Source organism: Schistocerca americana, chromosome 2, assembly GCF_021461395.2.
Source record: "Schistocerca americana isolate TAMUIC-IGC-003095 chromosome 2, iqSchAmer2.1, whole genome shotgun sequence".
Taxonomy (NCBI): Eukaryota; Metazoa; Arthropoda; class Insecta; order Orthoptera; family Acrididae; genus Schistocerca; species Schistocerca americana.
Genome location: NC_060120.1, coordinates 570,027,732 through 570,049,969, shown reverse-complemented (window position 1 = coordinate 570,049,969; position 22,238 = coordinate 570,027,732). Strand labels below are relative to the sequence as shown.

The 22,238-nt window shown below is 39.0% G+C and overlaps 1 protein-coding gene across 1 annotated transcript in view; it reads right to left on the bottom strand.

The window, feature by feature from the left end:
- The window catches only part of LOC124593801 (protein lin-54 homolog), a 276,607-nt gene that overhangs the window by 130,473 nt on the left and 123,896 nt on the right, over positions 1-22,238 (bottom strand). Inside the window, exons 5-6 of the mRNA XM_047132149.1 lie at positions 15,213-15,344; positions 2,296-2,496 (exon numbers count right to left, since the gene is read on the bottom strand). Coding sequence (XP_046988105.1) covers positions 2,296-2,496; positions 15,213-15,344 — 333 coding nt within the window. The remainder of the gene's footprint in view (positions 1-2,295; positions 2,497-15,212; positions 15,345-22,238) is intronic.

Below are 22,238 nucleotides of genomic sequence, written 5' to 3'. Positions count from 1 at the left end.
GAGTAAAAGCTGCACATAAATTCACTCTCCTTTTCATGCATAGAAATACTAAAACACCTTTATATTAATATTTCCCATTCTGAATACACTTTGAGAGTTTATATTTCATAATCAATACACTGAGAGAAACTATTAATTTGCCAAAACGGATTTGGATCACAATTAATTCGTGTCTGGACAATGATGTCATAAATCGACATTTGCTTGACATGAACGCAATAAATGTACTAAAAGCACTGTCCATAAAGTAATGTACTGATTTTTATTTTTATAACAAATTTGCTACCCCTCTTATCACTACAGGGAGGAATAAGTGGTACTGCCGGTCGAAGTGTTGTGAATGATCGTAGTGTATGTGGTTTTCTCATGAGGGTAGCTTTGGGAGTGTGGTTGCTGAGAAACCACAGGAGGACCTATTGTGCAAGAACAAAGTTCCTAAAGTTGTACCAAATCAAACAGTTAAAAAACCACCAGATATGTAGATGAAATGCCAAATGTTAAGAATTAAATGGAATCGGACGATGTTTTGTTGAAGTTGGTATGTTAAGAATAATTTATTAAGAAAGGAAGAGTGTCATTTTAATTTGTACGTGTGGAACGAAGAATTAGAATTTGTGTGCGCCTAAGCATGGCAAGAAACCTAGCAATGAAATATGGTTCTTAGTATATGAGATAATGAGCAGGCCACAGGACTCTTGAGAGATGAAGATAGATAAAGCAATACAAGTGGAGATCCCAAGCTGACAATAGCCATAGTGAATGTACGAGGAATACTGTAGTGTAAATATCGGGGAAAAATGAATTTGTTAAAGCTTAAGAGAGACTGGAAGCTTGGATGAAGTCTTGTTGGGGCAAAGATGTGCAGTGGACAGATATAAAGTAGACGATAGACATGCTCAAGGATTTGCAAGGAAGTAGCTATAGAATTTGATGTAGTAAATGTGCAGTGTTTGCAAGTCTAGTATAATGTTGGGAGTGTGACACTTATTTTATAAAATGATGATGGAAGTAGTCATGGTGAGGAATTGGGGGTTGGATCTTTCCCATGGAGAGGGAGGGTGGTGGTGGGGGGGATGTAGTGTTGCTACCTAGTTTTAAGTAAAACTCTTAGGAATTTGGAAGAAAGCCATTGTAGAGCAATGAGCTAGCTACCACTGGCCATAAAGCATAATGTGGTGACATAATTGTTATAGCAACATGTACGGGGGCTAGCCATGCTTGGAGAAACTTGCACCGTGCAGCAGTAATAGCTGCAGCGGGCAGCACCGTGTCACTACACCATGGCAAGAACCATGTAATGAGCTGTATGACTGGATGACTGGGTCCCAGGTAATAGTGCAACAAAAGCACCCTGGAATCATATAATAACTAAGAATAATGAGGCCTATTCATTCTGAGTCCAGCAACAACACCAGAGCTATGCTAGACGATGAGACGACTGGGCACCACCAGCTGCAGCCATCATTTCAAGACCGAGTTGGGGCAAGTGTATATGATACTAAGTCCACTCTGTGGGCCCGAAGTCAGCACCACAAGGTGTTTGCACATGCATCATTTGTATTGACCACCAGTCTGTCACCGGGGCCTACTGGTCCATCCCTCCACCACTCACTCTGAGTGGTGCCAACAGCTGATGCCCTCTACACTGGTACAACTACTAAAGACCTGACTTCTATCAGTTGTAGAAGGAAGATCCCAAAAATCACTTTCTTGCAAAACTGGTACCAAACAAAATGTGCATAAATTATGGATACACGCATATTATAACTATGTTTGGTATCTTGCTACTTACAGCCCCGAGAATGTAGCACATCCCTATTGTATCAAGATATAAATTATAAGCATATTACAGACTTTTACTATTCTCCTTTAGCAGTGGCTTATGCATGAGCTGAGGTTTGAAAGAGTAGTAAAACACCCTAAACATAATAAAATGTAAATAGCATAAATATATTAATGTTTTGACAGTGGTATGGACACTGTAATAACCCAGTACTTCAGCTCACATTATATAAAACTTGTTGAACTAATAAGGCATTTGTATGTAGGAGGCAGAATCCAAACTGACACGTATATAAAGTGTGGAAAGAAAACTAAGACCAGAGTAACACACTATGCCCTTTATATTCCTTTATCCATTTCCCCCTGTCAATTTTGTTAAACAGATTTGTATGTCCTAATAAAACAGTGTGAAACAGTTAAATATTTTGGAATTCCTTCAGTAGTGTTCAAATTTTTTGGTGTTCGGAGACACAGCATGCATTAATACTTATATGGGGTAAGGACATGACTAACCGTTCGGACTGAGGGTGCTGCTGGTGCTATTGGTACCATCTTCACAGCCTGCGGCTGCGAGCGTACTGTTGACATCGCTAAAGGCCTGGCGGTGGCACTGACTGCCGTTGCAGACAGCAGACCATCAGTGGATGCCCTAGCTGTACTTGCCACTGTTGATGTACTGCCACTTGCTGTGCTGACGAGTCGCACATACTGCAACTGTGATACATTGATGTTTAACTTGCTTTCAAACTAAACTGCAACAACACATGCAAGACATAACAAAATCTCTGGCAAATGGAATAATTGTGGTGTTACTGCTATCTTTCCTATGACTTTTTGATTAAATGTAACAGATCAGAGAGCACTGTACTACTTTATACTAACAACTATAAAATGCATAATGAAACACACACACACACACACACACACACACACACACACACACACACAGGCACACACACACACACAGAGAGAGAGAGAGAGAGAGAGAGAGAGAGAGAGAGAGAGAGAGAGAGTAGTAGTAGTAGCAGTAGTAAAGAGACATATGAAGGCAGGACAAATATTGAAGGTACATCAACTATAGTTAATTAATTATAGGGATGCGGGAGTAATATACTTTTTACGTGTTATGGTGTATCTCAAGGTTCCCTGAAAATTAAAACATTTTAGCTGACCAAGGAGAATGAAGAAACTATATCAGAACGAAATTGCTATAAAACAATATGTTCATTGTTTCAAGTGAAAGACTAACTGTTTCTGACCTAGGCTATTTTCCTAAGTTAAAAATACTGTTCACATTGTTGTTATTTTGAATGATTCTAACATTCAAATAGCACTTATCAATATTCTCACAAAATGTCTTTTACCTTAAAGTAATTAAATTTTAAAAATCATTCAATTTCCAGATTTGGTTCCATGATCAAAAAATGCTCTGTTATTGGGTTAAGTTCAGGTGACATCACAGGCTAGGAATAAGGCGAGTGTTTTTCTGTATTACTTCTGCAAACCATTTAGGTATTTAGTGCTCAAAAATAAAAGTTGTCAATTCAAGTAACAGTGGAAATAAATTTTGTAAAGGCTGATAGTGGAAACCTTCCGAAAATTGAAGTATTTGTGGTCTCTTCATTTTTCAAAAACAACCCAGAAACAAGAAATGTGGAAACTGCATTGCATGGTGACTGGGATGGAAGTACTGTGACACAGCAATACGTCACAGAATTGTCTTAAGACTGAGGAAATCTGGAACTGGATTATTCACTCTGACCATACAGAAAAGGTTTCCCAGAGCAGCTTGAGAAGGCCTGCACAAAAAGACACAGCAGAAACTTTTTCATTCAGAAGATAATTGTGTTTGTTAATTGCTGCTGTTGTTGGCATAACTGCTACTGTTTTCCTGGTACCTCTCTTGTAAATTTCCGTATTTTGAGACAGTATAGTAACACTTGTCGGGAACGGCACAGCATCACTGAATTTGTCTTCAAAAGCTTTAAACATTGCAGTATTTCTGTTCCTCCAGGTAATTAATTTAAACCACTGGTAAATTATGTCTATAAAATATAGCTGATGCAGCAGAACCTTACACTATCTGTTGGTCTACTGCATACTTAACTGCTGCAGAAACACTATGATTTAAATGTGCTTAAGCAGGACCAACTTCCATTTTATTGTAATTCCTTGGTCTAATTACATTTCCTGGTAGGTTCCAGGCAAAGTTCAATTTTTCTCTTGGTCAAAATCATACAGCTTTACAATGGGCTCAATGGAAACAGTTGGAAGTGGCTTATTACTGCCTTTAATGACTAATTTGGAAAGAATAATGTGGTCAAAAATTGTTAAATGGATTCTCAAATTCTACAGAATAAGAACTCCTTCAGGCATGAAATACATTTTCTTAATACTGTCCCTGTAATTCATCTCAAAATGATCAGGTGCAAAAGGTGCTAAAATGTAATAAGATATACGACATAAAACTCTTACATTACTGTATTTATGTATAAAGTACACTTAAGAAGGCAATAGTATTTAACGAGGGGAAAAATCTTGCTCCCAATTGGGATCAATCTTGCGAGCATTGTATTAGAAGTCCAGCACCATGCATATTACACTACAAGCGACAAAGTGTTGATATGGGGTATTTCCTTATACGAAAATGATCCTCACAGGAATGAATACATGCAGTAACCACTACCACCTCAATTGTACCTCAACAAGAAGGTTGCAAGCGCATTTCAAGCACCTTCTCAGCCTTTGGAAAACCCAAAATAATTTTTCAGGAGTTTTCATAGATGTATTTGTACAATGCGGTAATACACACCTTTTATAACCCACTTCTCGATATGTAAATTCCAAAACAAGATATCACAGTGAATGAGCTTTACAAAGTAGGAGCAATGTGCTACCCAGTGACATCACAGGCTCTCCTGGTTCAAACGGAGCATTTTGGGGACTTTCAAATTACTCTAATTTCATTTCCAGTTCTTTTCTTTTTATTATTATTAAACACTGAAATTCATGAAAGGAAAAAGTATGTTATGAGGATGAAATGACATAATTAACCATTGAAGATGATTCCCAGAGAGTCAAATACCCTATTGTAGTGTTGCAGAACATGTCCACACATCATCTGAATATGCACATTATAACTGACCTGTAGCTGCACAGACTACTGGGCCAAAGGCAATGGTGGGGGGGATCCACTGGGAGCGGCCACAATGAGTGAAGAGAGAGAATCAATTGTTTCATTTTCCCCATGCAACATAAATTTTATGGCATTATGCACACTATCACATACTTTTACTGCAGACTCTGTGTTTGCAGACTATTAAGTTAGCATTCTATGTAGCCAAGGGTAGTAATGTCAAACACTGACTAAGAGTTCACAGACAATTGAGGTGGTCGTCCACAAGTGATGGACGCATGCGAAGCATGGGGGGAGGATGCATATTCTGTGCATAGGCCAAATTATCATGTACTTATTCTGCCAGCAGTACTGGAGTTAGTGAGTGTGTGAGTGTGTGTGTGTGTGTGTGTGTGTGTGTGTGTGTGTGTGCGCGCGCGTGAAAATGGGATACAGAAGACCAAGAGATATACACAATACACAGAGCATTCAAAAGGAATAAACACAGAAATAACTTAACAAATTATGCTACAGAAACTCTGAACAAAGGGGCCAAACTGCTGTAAAGTGAGAAAATGACACATAAATAGAATAATGAAGGGTTAATTAGAAATTAAATAACAAAACTGGCAAGCAAGAAGAAGAAGAAGAAGAAGAAGAAAAGAAAAAATCTGAAGATATTCTTAATTTTTATCTTGCTGCTACATGACTCGGACAACATTACATCCCATGAAACTACTTCAGTCTGCAATGTGGTTCAGCGAAGCCCACTGAGCAGGCCAATGTCACACAGGGATTCTAAATTACTGCCACTGTGAGGAAATCGAGTGGAAAGCTTTGATCATTGGCTTGGTCCTTTTTAAAAAAAAAAACGCACAATCTGTTACACGTAAGAGAAAGGAAGGAACGAACGAATGAACGAATATTTTAACACCCACTGTTGGCAAGGTCATCAGAGATGTAAGACATACTTCGACAGGACAAAGATGAAAAAAGAAATTGGTCATGTCCTTCACAAAGGAACCATTACAGCATTTGCTGCAAGCGATTTAAGTACACTTCAAAAAAAAATTAAAAAATAAAGTAAAAAAAATAAAAAAATACTGAAATAAAATAAAAAAAATAAAATAAAGAAAGAACCTAAAACTGATCCCCACACGGGGACTTGAGGCCTAGTGTAGTTATACAAACCCCTCCAGCAGTGAGAGGCACGTACTGGTGACTTCTTACTGACAAATTATACTTGCAAGGAAAGTAATTTGCATAGTACGAAAATAACAGTATAAAATAATATGCCTCATATAAATGTGCAGATACTGTGGATAGTTTTAATTTTTACTGTGAGCCATTTTGAGGGATGACATGTCTTCAGCACGAGACGGTAGTTGAGGCGAACCAGTGAGAGGAAATGTCTGCTCGAAGATGGCAATTAGTATTCCATGGATCATTATCTTGTCCCAGAGATGTGCAGACTTCCCACGAACTATTAAATCAACATCAACAGCAACAAAATCAAACAACAGGAAATCCAGGATGGCATGTAACAATATTATGAAAAGGATAGTTGCTACTCAGCATACAGCAGAGATTCTGAGTCACAGATAGACACAACAAAAAGAGTGTTATAAAATTAGCTTTCGGTCAACAAGGCTTTTATCAAAAATAGACAACAGATAGGCACGCACGCACGCACGCGCGCGCGCGTGCGCGCGCGCGCGCCCACACACACACACACACACACACAGCTTATTTTGTGACAGTCCTTTTGTTGTGCCTATCAGTGACTCAGCATCTCCACTTTATGGGGAGTAGCAACGACCCTTTTCATAATATTTTCACACAGCATAAAAAGCTATTGATTTAGAATTTTCAACAGTCAGCAGATATTTCAACTCTACCCAATTTTAACTCAATGTGAAATGTCAGTTATCTTTATTGCATCAAAAAATTTGAGGACTGAGAAATAAAATTAATGAATTAATTATCTGCATAGATGAATTACAGTCTTCACATTCAGCTGACAATCTGCCTCTCTGAACATCATGTGACCACTGGTACAGAACTTTTAAGTGTTACAGGGTTTAGGTTAGCATCTCACTTTTGTACAGCAGAAATGGAGAAAGGAGGAGTTGCCACATTCATCAGGAACTGTCATAAATTTAAGGACATAGACATTCACAAATTTTGCCTAGAACAGCATATGGAAAGGAAGTAGAATTTCACAAAATGTCCTTCATAATATTAAGTGTATATTGAGCAACCAGAGGTAACTTAATCTGTTCATAAACCACCTTGAAGCTGTACTGGCCCATTTAACAACCAAAAAACAAAGAAATAGTGGTTGCTGGCGATTTCAATGTAGATTTCCTTAAAGACTCTCCCAATAAGAACTTATATGAGTTAGTAACACTATCATTCAACTTAATCCCACTGTAAAGTTCCCCACTAGGGTAGCCAATTACTCACAAACAGCCACTGATAATATCTATGAAAAGTCCAATGAATCAAATTATATTACAAAATCAATAGTCAATGGCCTCTCACACCATGACATGCAGTTCTTCTGTTAAATGTTAATACTGGACAGTATATAAAATCTGTTAAATCTGAGCTGAAGAGGATAATCAATAAGCCAAAAATTGACTGTTTTTAGGACACTCCTCAGAGACATTCACTGGAACGATGTTTACAGTGCTCATGGCATGAATGAAAAATATAACACTTTTGCCAATAAATTTGATTTGAACACTGTTTTCCTCCAAAACTAACCAAGGTTAGAGCAAAGTCTACAAAGAAGCCATGGATTGCTCAAGGAATAGGGGTATCTTGTAAAACAAAAAGAAAATTGTATCTGTTAATCCGAAAAAGTTCTGATGTTGATGCTATAGTACATTACAAGAAATACTGCAAAATATTAAAGGCTGTAATATGGACATCAAAGCAAATATATTACAAGGAAAAAGATAGTCATATCAGATAACAAAATAAAGAAAATATGGGATATAGTGAAGGAGGAGACTGGTAGAACCAGACATGAAGAGGAACAAATAGCATTAAGAGTAAATAATACATTGGTGACAGATGTGTATAGTGTTGCAGAACTTTTTAACGAACATTTTATAACTGTTACTGAACAGATGGGGTTGTCAGGTTCTGTAGATGCTGCTATGGAACACCTCAGACCAGACATTTCAAGTAACTTCCATAATACAAATTTGGCCCTGACTACCCCAGCAGAAATAATTTCCATGATAAAATCTTTAAAATCAAAAAAATCTAGCGGGTATGATGAAATATCAACAAAGTTAATTACAGAATGTGATTATGAGTTAAGTAACATATTAAGCTACCTGGCTAACCAGTCGTTTATCAGTGGAATATTTCCTGAATGGTTGAAATGTTCTGAAGTTAAGTCACTGTTTAAGAAGGGAGATAAGGAAACAGCATCAAATTTCCATCCAATTTCACTTCTGTCAGCATTCTCAAAAATTTTAGAAAAAGGAATGTACAATCGGCTTTATAACTATCTTATCTCAAATAACATACTGTCAAAGTCATAGTTCGGATTTCTAAAGGGTTCCGATGTTGTGTTGCAGGCAACTGGTTATTTAGTGATCTGTCAAAGGCATTTGACTGTGTAAATCACAATATCCTTTTAAGTAAATTAGAATATTATGGTTTAACAGGAAATGCTGCAAAATGGTTCAAATCTTATATCTCTGACAGGAAACAAAGGGTGTTATTAGGAAAGAGACATGTATTAAGCTATCAAGCATCATCCAACTGGAAACTAATTACATGTGGGGTCCCACAATGTTCCATCTTGGAGCCCTTACTTTTGCTTGTATAATTCAATGACCTTTTATCAGTAATATTACCAGATGCCGAGTTTGTTTTGTCTGCCGATGATACAAACATTGCAATAAATAGCAAATCAAGTGTAGTCTTAGAAAGATGGGCTAATAAAATATTTATGGAGATCAATCACTGGTTCCTAGCCAATTCTTTGTCACTAAACATTGAAAAAACACACTACATGCAGTTCAGAACTTGTAAGGGGTGTCCCACGAGTATATGACGACAAGCAGATGAAAAAAGTGGGATTACAGCTTGATAATAAATTCAACTGGGAGGAGCACACCACAGAACTGCTGACACGTCTTAACAAATCTCTGTTTGCAATGCGGATTGTGTCAGACACGGGGGATATAAAAATGAAAAAGCTGGCATACTATGCTTACTTTCATTCCATAATATCATATGGGATTATTTTTTGGGGTAATTCATCAAGCCAAACTAAAGTTTTTCAGGCACAAAAATGCGCAGTACGAGTTGTACGTGGTGTGAACTCAAGAACATCCTGCAGAACCCTGTTTAGGGAACTAGGGATACTAACTACTGCTTCCCGGTATATATTCATTCCTTAATGAAATTTGTCATAAAACATATATCACTTTTTCGAACCAACAGCTCAGTTCATGGAATCAATACTAGAAATAAGAATAATGCTCACAAGGATTTAAAGTCACTTACTCTTGTACAAAAAGGTGTGCATCATTCAGGAACACACATTTTCAATAACTTGCCAGCACCCATAAAAAGCTTAACAACCAATGAAATTCAGTTTAAGAGAAGCCAAAGGAATTATTGGTGGCCAACTACTCCTACTCCATTGATGAATTTCTCAGTAGAACCAACTGGTGTGTGTGTGTGTGTGTGTGTGTGTGTGTGTGTGTGTGTGTGTGTGTGAGTACAATCTAACTTCCGCACCATTTCATTTCAGTGCAGTAATGTGTTCATTGTAAATAAGTATTATAGTAGTTCTATTACATGTTTATTACGCTATAAATAAATAAAAACTTCTTTTTATTTTAAATTCAGTGTATTAGTGTTTGTAAAATAATTCTTTCATATAGTACTCATTAAAAAAAAAAAAAAATTACGATCATCCACTTGGAACCTGTGGAAGGTACATTAGCTTATTCGTTTCAGATGTAAATATTTGTCGTGTATTATCGTTTTTCTGACATGTTCTACATCCTGGAGGACATCCTCACCACGGATCAATTGGAATGAAAGTAGATCTAATCTAATCTAAACAGGACAAGAAAATCACAGATAGACTGAAGATGAACAAGTCGAACAGACTACATGGGGGGAGAGGGGGGGGGGGGGGGGGGGGAGTAAAAGAGGAGGTAGGGTGGGGGCGGGTTGGACCACCAAGTCCAGACAGCCGCAGTCTGATCTGCGCAGAGGAGGCAACAGAATGATCTGCCTCACCGGGCTGATTTAAGTGGCCCACCCTTTTAGAGTAAAATGTAAAACTAAGTCAGTCACTGAGGCATTGTCTCCCAGTATCAGGGGTAGCGAGTCAGAGATATTTAAAAGTCCACTGAAGGGTTGCTAGGTTGGGACAGTCCAGCAAGATGCGGACCACCGTTGAATGGGAATCATGACAGTGGGATAGGTTCTCATGACAGAGGAGATGACCATTAGTCAGCCAAGTATGGCTGATGCAGAGCTGACAAAGAACAGCAGGGTTCTCGTCAGAGACCTGCATGGAGGACCTCCACAGATTTGTAGTCTCCTTCATATCCTGTAGTTAGTTTGGTGAAGTCAGAGTGAGCCATTCCGTGTTCCAGGTCCCTAAAACTTGAGGCATAATACTGATCGGATGTCTGTCTCTTGAGTATCTATCTCAAGAGTCAGCTTACTGGTAGCCAATTTGGCTAAGCTACCAGTGAGTTCATTCTGAGGGATCCCAACATGGTCCAAGGTCCAGATACAGGTCACTGTGCATCTACACTGTTCAAGGGCATACAGGGAATCACAGACAGCCATCATCAAGAGATGAAAGGAGTCTTTCGGACCTTGTGATAGGTGAAGACGAAGCTGTGGCCAATGGGCATACGTGAGTCAGCCTGGAGGAGGGATGCTAGAGGAAGCAGCTGGAGTCCAAAAATGAGGTACATGATGCGCACTGCGATCATAATCCCTGATCTGGGGCACCATTGTGGGAGATGGATTTCCATGTTTGGAATGAGGAGACAGTAGCTCAGATGCTTAGGGGAGCTGTGAATGTGGGTACCACAACTGACAAGCTGCTGTTGGTGCCAGATCCATAACCTTTACAGATGGGGCTAGTGATGCAATGCACAGACATATGCCCGAATTTCAGACATCTAAACCACCGCATGGGGTTGGGGGATGACTACGACACATATGGTTTCACATCGCATTGGTATCACGTTGACCTTTTCAGGCGCTGAATCCCCCTCAAAGGCCAAGATGAAGGCACTGATAGCAACCCTGTAGTCCTTTGGCCCCTTGTGGACACGATGAACAAAATAAACATCCTGTCACTCCAAGTTGGCACGAGGCTCATCATCAGATTGCAAGAGCAGCTCTTGGTGACAAATGATGCTCTGAACCATATTTTGACTATTATGGGCGGGGGGGAGGGGGGGGGGGGGGGTGACAATCATCAGTACGTCTCCCAAATTGTTACAAGCGAGCAGCGGCTGTGAGCAAGGGATGCTGTTTTGATCAAAATTGATGCACTTTTCATTTAAGAGATGGCTGCCACTTTCCCAAACTTGTCTTCTATGTTCTCCACAAAGAATAAGGGCTTTGTGGCAAAGAAGGAATCCCCATCAGTCCTTTTTGCAAACCAAGTATTGTGGGGAGCATTTCTCTGCTTCCCACTTAACCGTACATTCCTCCCATAGTGCAGTCAGGGAAGGAAACATTTTAGGATCTTCTCTCTCTACATTAAATGAGGACTTCCCTTCCACAGACACTGTTGGGGCTGCATAGCCACCAGCAGGACATAACTTCATCCGCTTCATTGATGGCTCATCTGCTATGGTATCACCCACTCTGAATGGGGGCTCTCCACTTGGGCACCACCTAGCCTCAACAATAGCTAACTGGCCAGTAATCCATTGCTCGGAGTCCAGGTGCCCCACTCACGACAGGCACAAACTCTTTGGCATACACTGGGAGTTTTCAGCTCATGCACAAACAGTGCATTTCCTGTGTGATCAAGGGCCCACCACTGTGCAGATATTTGACGACTCCCCCCTCTCCCCCCAAAATGGGATGGCTACTGTGCTGGGTTTTAGGTGAATTACCTCAGTAATAGATGCAAATATGGAAAGGCATAAGGGTGGAGCATACATCACCTTAGGCTACCTTCCCTGCATGAACAGAATTTCTGCAAAATTTTCGAAATGGGTGGCAGGTGAAACCCAACAATAAGGACCATGTATTCATTTAACGAAAAGTTGTAAAAAAATGCCAGAAGTGGACACTCAATTCCCAAATCATAAGCCAGGGCCAAGAAAACCATCCAATGGAGAGGCAGAGAGGGAAAGCGATAGTGGAAACATGAGCTAGCAGCACAGAGAGGAAGTAATGGTGCAAAGGCTGGGACCCCGTGGTAGCCAAGCACATACAAAAGAGTTGTGACTCTCTGGGGGGAATTCCATGTTTTTCAGAAGAATCACCACCCTGGTTACATGGCTGGAAGTCAGCACAACAAATGAGCTTCTAACCAGCACAAATACCCGCCATCTCTAGCAGAGGTATTTGCAGTCAAGCAGTACCTATGAAGACAAGAGGACTACCGTATTTACTCGAATCTAAGCCGCACTGGAATCTAAGCCGCGCCTAAAAAATGAGACTCTAAATCAAGGAAAAAAATTTTTCCCAATTCTAAGCCGCACCTGAAATTTGAGACTCGAAATTCAAGGGGAGAGAAAAGTTTTAGGCCGCACCTCCAAACCGAAACAAAGTTGGTCCATTGTAATGTGAGGCACAATTTAGGTCGAATGAATGACGATACAGCTACAGTAGTTTGGTTCGAGTCATAAGCTTAGCTGTTAAGCTTTACCAGGCAGCTATTGCTATGCGTCAGGCGCTCCGTCCGTATTTATATGGGTACCTTTCCTTTTTCACGTACTTCGTCTGGTTTGAATTGATTGCTTATTTTTCTCTGATCTGATAAGCGCCATTCTCTTTGTTATAGGTTTTTACGTCACTCTAAGCTGAAAATGCATTACTGTACTGTGTCAGGGACTGTTTGTCACATTCAGATAATAAGTGTTTACGGCCTGTCGCCGCTCTCGCCATGGCTTGCTTTTGTGCACGCTACCGCCGCTTACAATTTCTTAAAAAAAATCGTCTCATTGGCGAAACAATGGCAAGAAACTGCTATTTGTTGTTACTTATACTGTTGCTTACTTTGATAATGATCAACAAGAACTAAATAATATACGGCGTATGATAGAAGTTCTGAACGAGAGTTTAGTGAAAATTTTTCTCCATTTGAAAATCCTTGCAGACACCTCTTTAGTACATAACATTCTGCACAGAAATTAGAGTCATCTTAGATTTAAAAATCTAGTCAATTGCTGTGCTTCATTTATGACTGTATCACTATTAGGCATAAGAATAATACGAATATAAACATGACATGATATGTATATTCTTCTGCGTTTGCTGTTGTCTCACTTAGTTTCGTAGTTTATTAGGCAGACAGGATTGAAATGAGATAGCACCAAACACGAAAGAATACACAGCAAAATGTTTATATTCGTATTATTCTTATGGTGAAGAGAATACTGCATGTGATTCACATTTCATCAGGTTCCTATTACCAACCATCTCTTCTCACAGGTAGGAAAAAATTCATAACGTAGAGTTGGTCATATTGACAAACATCCCAAACAGTCTTGCCAGCCGGATTTTCGTAGTACATTGAAATGCTGCTACATTTGAAGATGAATAATACGGTATTTGTATTTACTTCGTTGGATAATGTATGAAAATGCAGTAGTCGAAACTCGGGGCGGAGAACAAAAGCTCGTCTTCCACCTTTTTTTTAAATTCCTTTACTGACGCAGAGGATTTGGTGCCAGTATTTATCTTTGTGCCTACAAAGCCTGCCTGTGTAGCACTACATATATTCGACGGCAAATGTTAGTTGTGGCGGCACCTACCAACATTTTTCAGAACTTCCGCCTACTTTGCACTCGATTCTAAGCCGCAGGCGGTTTTTTGGATTACAAAAAACCGGAAAAAAAGTGCGGCTTGGATTCGAGTAAATATGGTATGCCAGTCGTCTGCCCTGAGAGACAGCAGGCCATAACAGGGGCAATTGCCGTCATAGGCTGGTGTGCTCACCTTGACATCACGCACCTCTGCATGCAGGGGCAATTTCCACCCCTTGGGGCTGCTACCCCCTGCAAGGATACTGGCAGATTTCTTCAGCACTAATGGCACCTACTGCAAGCAGCTGTTTGAGGTTCTGGAGGAATCTGGATAGGGTGTCTTCACCCTCCGTCCAGATCACAAAGATGTCATCAATGAATTTGAATCAGATGTGGAGTTTGGGATTTGGAATTCTGGGGGGTTAGAAAGTATTCCTCTAGGCGGCTCATGAACAGGTTTGGCATAGGATGGTGCCATGTGGGTGCACATTGCTGCATCATGAATCTATTTGTAGGTGGTGCCTTCACAGCAACAGCAGTTGAGGGTGAGGATATAGTTGGTCACTGTGACCACAGAGGTGGTTGTGGCTCTCTGTGTTCATTAGTTATATAAGAGATAAATACATGGACAGGCATTATGCCTTCTCCGCAGAAAAGGCCTCCTGAACATGCGTATCGAGCTCTTGCTTGACAAGACAGGTGACTAAACTGTGATACAATACTCAAGTTCAATAGTGCATTAGTTTTACTTTCCCTCCCTTTGCAAATGATGTGGAAAGTTTATTCCTAATACATTTTGTAGGAGAGAGAACATTTCTGGGATTTGAAGCAGTTAATATAGCTTTTGTGATGGAGTCTGAAAGAGGAATGTGGGAAGTATATGGCCAAACTACTGTCACACAGATATAACAGCTACCCCATGTTTGAAGGCACACTTACATCACACAGATCCTACCAAGTTTAAGTCCGAAACCATTAAACATTTTATCATCACACTTGCTACTTGTATGTGAGATGCGTCTAAGAAATTCTCTACTATTTAATTTTGAAGTGAAGCTTACATACAGATGAATGCCTAGTGTTTTTGCTTAACAACAGTAAAGAATGACAGGGGTACAAGAAGTTGAAAAGAATTTGTCAGAAACAAAGGAAACATTTTCTAATTCTTCTTCTAAGAAAGCGAAGTCATCAAAATGTCCACACATTAAGAAAAGATATGATGGTGACAATGATAAAGCAACATCATAGTATCAATAATATTCACTTTTCTTTCTTTTAAAAATCACAGATGTTTACAGCAGTTGTTTGAAAGATTCTCATACCTGCCGCGATCCTGGCATCTGAACTTGAGCAATGCTTACAGCAGGACCCATAACATTTTGGGTTGCAGGTATACTGATAACTTGACCACTTCCTGTAGATGATGTAAGTACAGTACCTGGTTTTAAGGAACCCTATAACAAACACAGATAAACATAACTATTCACTTAGTGTTTTACTTGTAAGTAGAAAACTTAGTTGTAACTATCCTTAAAACAAATTTTATATCGTGCCATCTAAAGCTCTAGAATGCCACACAGGAAAATGATGAGAGTGTGAAGTTGATACTGTCTTAATAACAACAGGGAAGAATGTACTTTTTCAAATTAATTTAATAATATGCCTCATTGAAACACAGGTAAGCACTACATCACACCATGAATGTTTAGAATATTATTATTTGCAGCATGTAAGAGATTAAGATGCACATGAACAGAACCACAGTTCATCTCAGTGATTCGCAGCATCACTCTAATCGTCAATCTTAGACGCGTTATTTTTTACTGCTGAATCTACCAGATGGGAGTACAGTTAATTAACTACGTAGGTGGAATCCATCAGTTTAGTTTATCAGTACAAGTAAAGCTGCAGGTACTGAGATATGGCAAGAATGTTGGCTCTATCATGCCACAAACTTAGCTAACTGATCTTTACATTTCACTTGATGTTTGTGAATGCTATTATAAAACAGAATTCTTGATACTACTACAGAAAGTACACGAAATTCTGCCACAGCACTATTAAAAGTGAAATGCTGAAGATGCCGTTCTGCAAGTGTGAACTAATAAGTAAGGTGAATGCAGTAGGAAAAATTCAAAGCTTGGTTTTTGGTGCTGTTCACTTGCTACAACAGATGGACGGCCATGAACACAACACACAAATAAATGTAACATGACAGATTCATTTACTCCACTGCAAGATATTCAAACTGAAAAAATTGAGGGTATGGTAGTAAAGTTTTATGAGATATTTGAAAAGCTGCTCTATTTCTGCAAAATTTCTTCAGATACTGACAGGGTCTTAATTTTTTAGTGTGAGAATGACTAATTACATTTATCAAGGTATTTAGAGTATTGTATATCTTCTACAGTTTGCATCATTAGTAATACTTTTTAAAACAGGCTAAAAAGGACAGAATAATTTCTCTGAGCCCTATAACTGTTCCCAACCTGACATAGATACTCCTAAAATTATGTTTGTGTGTATGACAATACTTGTAAAACTAAAATGAAAAATGTGGGATGCATGAATAGTACACACCAGTTACTAATAATTTTATTGCACTGCAAATAATATGAACTGTTGTGTTTCTTTTCTCAATGATAACTACTCTTTGCACTCCTTAGAATTATCTACTACATACACTCCACGATTTGTTTTAAATTTTGCAAATATTGTCACAGTTATTAAAAATTTCACAAGCACACATTTTCAGGACAATCTGTACGGGGTTGGAAGTCTGTTTGGGACTAGGAGAAATTATTTCATACTTCTCAGTCCATTTTAAAGATGTTTATATTAAGAAGTTTTATTTAAATAATTATTTTTGCTTTTTAGTCTTGTGTGTGTGAAATTTTTCAATTGATTTCAAACATTTTGACGATATTAGAACACAGACATTGGTAAATTTCTGTTTCAGTTTGCAGATATCTCTGGTACACTGAAAGACAACCTTCACTGGTATGAATGTAATGCAGGGGCTCATGAAAGTAAATACATTCTAAAACTTAGATAAATATTAGTTTCAACACAAACGCACCTTTTTAAAAAAAAAAAAAAAAATCTTATGCAATCAAGAACATGAAAAATTGCAAAAAGAATGGCATTGGTTGCTTTGCAATATGTCAATTACATACCAATAAATTGCAAAGCGAAGCTGACACTTTAAATAAACTAAACGCGCTGCTATTGCACATCCCCAGATGCGAGAGTAAATTCCACGTTGGTCGTAACTGCAAGGTGATTGACATATGTAATCTTACTTTCACCAATACCACAAGGACTGAAAGTAGGAATAGGTTTTCCTGCCACAAACACTGTTCTGTACATAGCAGTTTCCCTCCTGTGTGTTTTATTTATCAATGTACACACTACAGAACAGAACTGGTCAGCGTGTGGCGAATTGTTACACTACCCAGTACAAACCATCACCTCTGCAGTTGTGTACTGTAACAGACCACAACCAGCACTGTGTTTGGGAACAGCTCACTATGAAGTAAGTTGATCTGTGTGGAGGTACACACAGGTACACGGCACTGATGGGCTGTACACTGCAACTGGTATCAATACTGTAAATGTGATGTTAATTTACCCGTCCATCTGTTCTAGGCATTTGACACGGTTTTCACAAATGAAGAAATGGTTGACACTTTACTACGTTATGGCAAATGTCACCAAAATGGCACAGGAGCAGCACAGCTGGATGCCCAGTATAACCCTAACAGACATCTTCCAATCAACCCTACCTTCATAAATATTGTTAGAGACCTCCACACGACAGTACGCATGTCTCCAGAAACATGGATCCAGAGCAAAAGAATAATACTTGAAGCAACAGAAGTAACTGTTATGATGGTCGCAGCACTAAACCCTCATGAAATGGAGACACTGGTAGGAATCCTCCCTAACAAGGGTGCTGTACATTCTTCATACGTATAAATACCACCCCTACTATAAGTTGCTACTTGAAGGTCTTCATGGAAACAACTTTCAAATTGGCCTAGAATACTGTCCATAAGTTCTGCAGAAAGGCTACAACTTTATGCACAGGGTGCTGTTTACTGATGAAGACATGTTTGAAAACCATGGGAACATCAATTTACACAATATACACTACTGGTCACTGGAAAACCCACACTGACTGTCAGGTAGAACATTAATGTCAGTGGAGAATCAATACGACAACACATCACTGGCCCATATTTCACTGAGGGGGCTCCTAACAGCTGACAATAAGGGCAGTTCTTGAAAATGTACCTTACCTGAACTAATGGAATACCAACCTCTTCATTTGCATCAAATAATATGGTACAGCATGGAGAATGTCCTGCACATAATGCCATGTTGCTAAGAAATGCACTGAATCAACAATTCCCAAATAGATGGACAGCGCAGGGCAGCCCTTCAGAGATTTCCAGTGTGGTCACCAGACCTCACCACCCCATGGACATTTTTGTCTGGGGACGAGTAAAAAATGTGATGTCTCAGCAGCTTCCATCAACAATGGTCAACATGAAAGCCTGTATTACTGCAGCATGTGCTGCAATAACACCAGAAGCACTGTCAGCAGTGAGTCAATCAGCAATGGACTGTGCACAGCGGTGTTGCCATGTACATGGCGATCTCTTCAAAAATACGTTGTAGCATTTCTGCAGTGAGAAATGCAATTGCATACTTGTGTGAATTTTGTGTGTTTCTGGAAAGACATATGTTTGTTTTGTAGGTACTAGTGTACATTTATGGAACTATTTCCCAATGTTTTGTAGCATAGTAATTAAAAATTTTCAGTGACAAGCAACATTATGTAATTTATGTAAAACTACATACAACTAGCATTTATACCACTGTTACAAACTTGGTCAACCATTAATTATGTTTATCCTGGCTGGTGATGTTCGATATTATGTTTCTGTTTTGTCCATTCCAGTACTGTAACAAAGATCAATAATGCATGAATGTTTAAACCCTTTCCTTGTTTTTCATTGTGTGTTATTGACACCTGTATTGTTTCCAGTTCTCTTAATAACAGTATAAAAAGCAGTAAGTGCAGCATTTGTGGCATCATAATAAGTCAATCACATCACGACTATGAGCAATGTGGGGTTAAAGTTTGCATCTTCAGATGTTCAACAGCGATGCGTTTTGTTTATTTCAAGTGTCAGCTTCAGACTGCAATTTTTCAGGATGTAACGGACATGTTGTGATGCAACCAACGGCGTTCTTTTTGTGTTTTTTTTATGTTATTGATTGTGTAAAAATAATGTGGCCAGTTCATTTACAAAATGTGTGTGTTGAAACTAGTATTTGCTTATGTTTTAATGTTTCACAGTATTTACCTTCATGAGCCCCTACCTTACATTCACAAGCATAAAAGTTTTCTTTAAATATTTATTGTAGTTCCAGAGATATTTGCAACAAAACGTTTTGAGTAGGCCTAGGCCACCCTGTCTATTGTGAATAGACCATGAAGGTAAAAATCAAGTAGATTCACGCTCACACACAGGCTCACCAGCAACCGTTCTTACTGCAAAACATTTGCAACTAGTTCAGGAACAGGGGAATCAGCAGTGGTACACAAACTGACCTTCACCACATACCAGACAAAATAGAGAGCTGATATTGGACTGTCATCAGGCTCTGAGTTATGTTGAGAGTTTCAAGTCTTTACCACATCAGAAGGTCAATTCAAATTCAATTTCAAAATGTGTACCGAACAAACAGACAAATGAACAAAAAAAAGCACCCTCTGCCAAACATCAGACAAGATGGTGAGTTAATATTGCATTGTCATCTGTTTCTGAGATATGTTGAAAGTTTCAGATTACTAGCTCATTGGGAAGTTACTTGAAATCCTCTGTGGAGCCACCTGATGTCTGACAGTTATTTCCGTACAAGTATGAAAATACTTGTTTCACTCCAATATCTGTCCCCCCTGGAAATATCACCATCTGGTACGACGTACTGGAGTCTGGGTCACACATATCAACTTCCACGACCTGTAGTGGTAGACCAGAACTTCCAGAGACATGTGAGCAAAAAGTAACCCCCACAGAAAAATAGCTTACAGGTACACTCATCTACTGACTTACTTCCATAGATCGCACACAGTCTGACAGTTACAGCTGCCACGGAAAAGTAGCTTATGCTCGTCTGCTGACAGTTATTTCCACAGTTGCTTGAGTCCCTTATGGTCACCACATAGATGAGGCATTGAGTGGCAGGCAAACACATTTAAAGTTTGGATTCTTCCCACTAAGATCAGCTTTTCTCAACGATGCAGGTGGGAAACTCTCCCTACAACATATCCTTCATTTCCATCATTCCCCCATGGCCTCAACCTCCACTAGTCCCTCTCACCATCTGCCTTTATCACCTTCTTGAGACATCCATTCAGCCTCATACAGGGTCGTTTACCCATCACAGTGCACTCTGCTTCTCTCCTCTGTCCTCCTCTCTCTAGGCACAGCTTCCTGTTAGTAGCCAATGTAATGTTTGCAAAGGTAATGTGGTCTGTCCTAACCAATAAACCAACTGAATTTGAGCTTTATTTCAGTTGTGCAAAAAATGTTTTTGGAAAGCTGTAACTTTGATGTGAGCTTTGTCTTTGCTTCCCTCTATGCTTTTGCCTCATACATAGTTTTCAGCACATTCGACGAATTCACCTATCTACCCACCATTAGATCATCATTTTATGTCGTTTACTCTCTCGTGGAAACCTGCAAAAATCTGCCTTAGTCCATTTGACATCCATTCGCCTGGCTACATGTCATGTCCACATCCATTACAGTTTCACTAAAGTCATCATCATGTCTTCCACTGTAGTCAGTTTGCTGATACATTTGTACAGTCTTCCCTAGTAATGCCCAGTATGCATCTCTTCAGTGCCCCATTTCTGCATAAACATTCAGATTTTGGATGATTTTTGCATTTTGAGTCTGTGACTAACTGCTGCAAGCCAAAACCGGTAGACTTCCTTAACAGATACACATGACGTTTGATTAGAACACACTATTTAGTTGACCGAAAGTGCTCTGATCTGTTTCACCCTTCTGTTTATTACTTTTACTGTCCATCCAGCCATCAGCTCCAATTACTCGTCAATTGGTTTTATGACTTCATTGTAAATTTGTACCACTTTCTTTTCAATGTGTTGGCTACACTTTTGTGTTGCTTTTCAAAATTTCTCTATTAAGCTACTCCATCTTGACTGCAGCTGCATGCATCCTACTAATGGACCTGGATCTTTAAGTGATTCAGTGATGACTTGAGTACTTTTCTCAATTTTACAACAGAAATTCCATGATAGAAATATTGAAAATTAATTAGGAAAAGCAAACATCCATCTGAAACTGATAAATATGTGGCAAATAAGCATGAAACAACAGATGTTACTACCCTATGAGTCACGACAATTTCTAGTTTAAATATGCACTAATCACACAAAAACATCTGAACACAACCATCCTTGGCCATCAGAGTTAATTTCTTTGTCACTTCATGGTTAAGGATATTTGGACCCTTTGGACCCTGATTGTTAAGTGTCGAGAATGGCGGTTAAAAACCTCACAACTGACTCAAGAGAAGGAACTCATGACAACTAATCTTGAGTTCTGGATAAATCTTCCAGATACTTTACTACAATTTTATAGTTTACGTAACATATTTTACTGGGTTCAATATTTCCTGCAAGGGTTTTTGCTCTGCTACTTACTGTCTGCCATCCCTATCACTTAAAATCCAAAATGCAGTGATGCTTTCAGCATCTACCAGACACTTGAAACTATTACAATGCCAATCATCTGCCCACTGTTGTCAAACAGGGCTCTTTAATACATCAATGGAAGGTTGCTTTCTATGAAGCCTCAAGATAATGTAATGCTTGTTTCTGCAGTTTTCTTGGTAAAGGTGTTGTCTACAAGACAGGTTTCAAACACTTTCAAACCCTTCCAACTGGCTGTGCAACACCTACTATTTTTACTGATAATATGCTCCAACCAGTCAGTTTGGGAGCTGAATGTCATCGTTTCACATTTCTGCCAGCAAGAGCAGGAGAGCATTGTTTTATACATTTGTCTATAAATAGTACTGAAGATAAAAGAAATCCTCAACATCATCACAAGGCAAAATTTTATTGACAATCAAAACACCGCAAAAACTGACATACTGGCTTTGAAGAGATGCTGCAATCACTTAATATACAACAGATTTTATTGCCCATCTAGAACAATTTTTTTTAAATGAAAACAATCTAGATGTACAATAAAATCTGTTGTACCTTCACACATGTTGAACAGTTTAATGAGAATCTA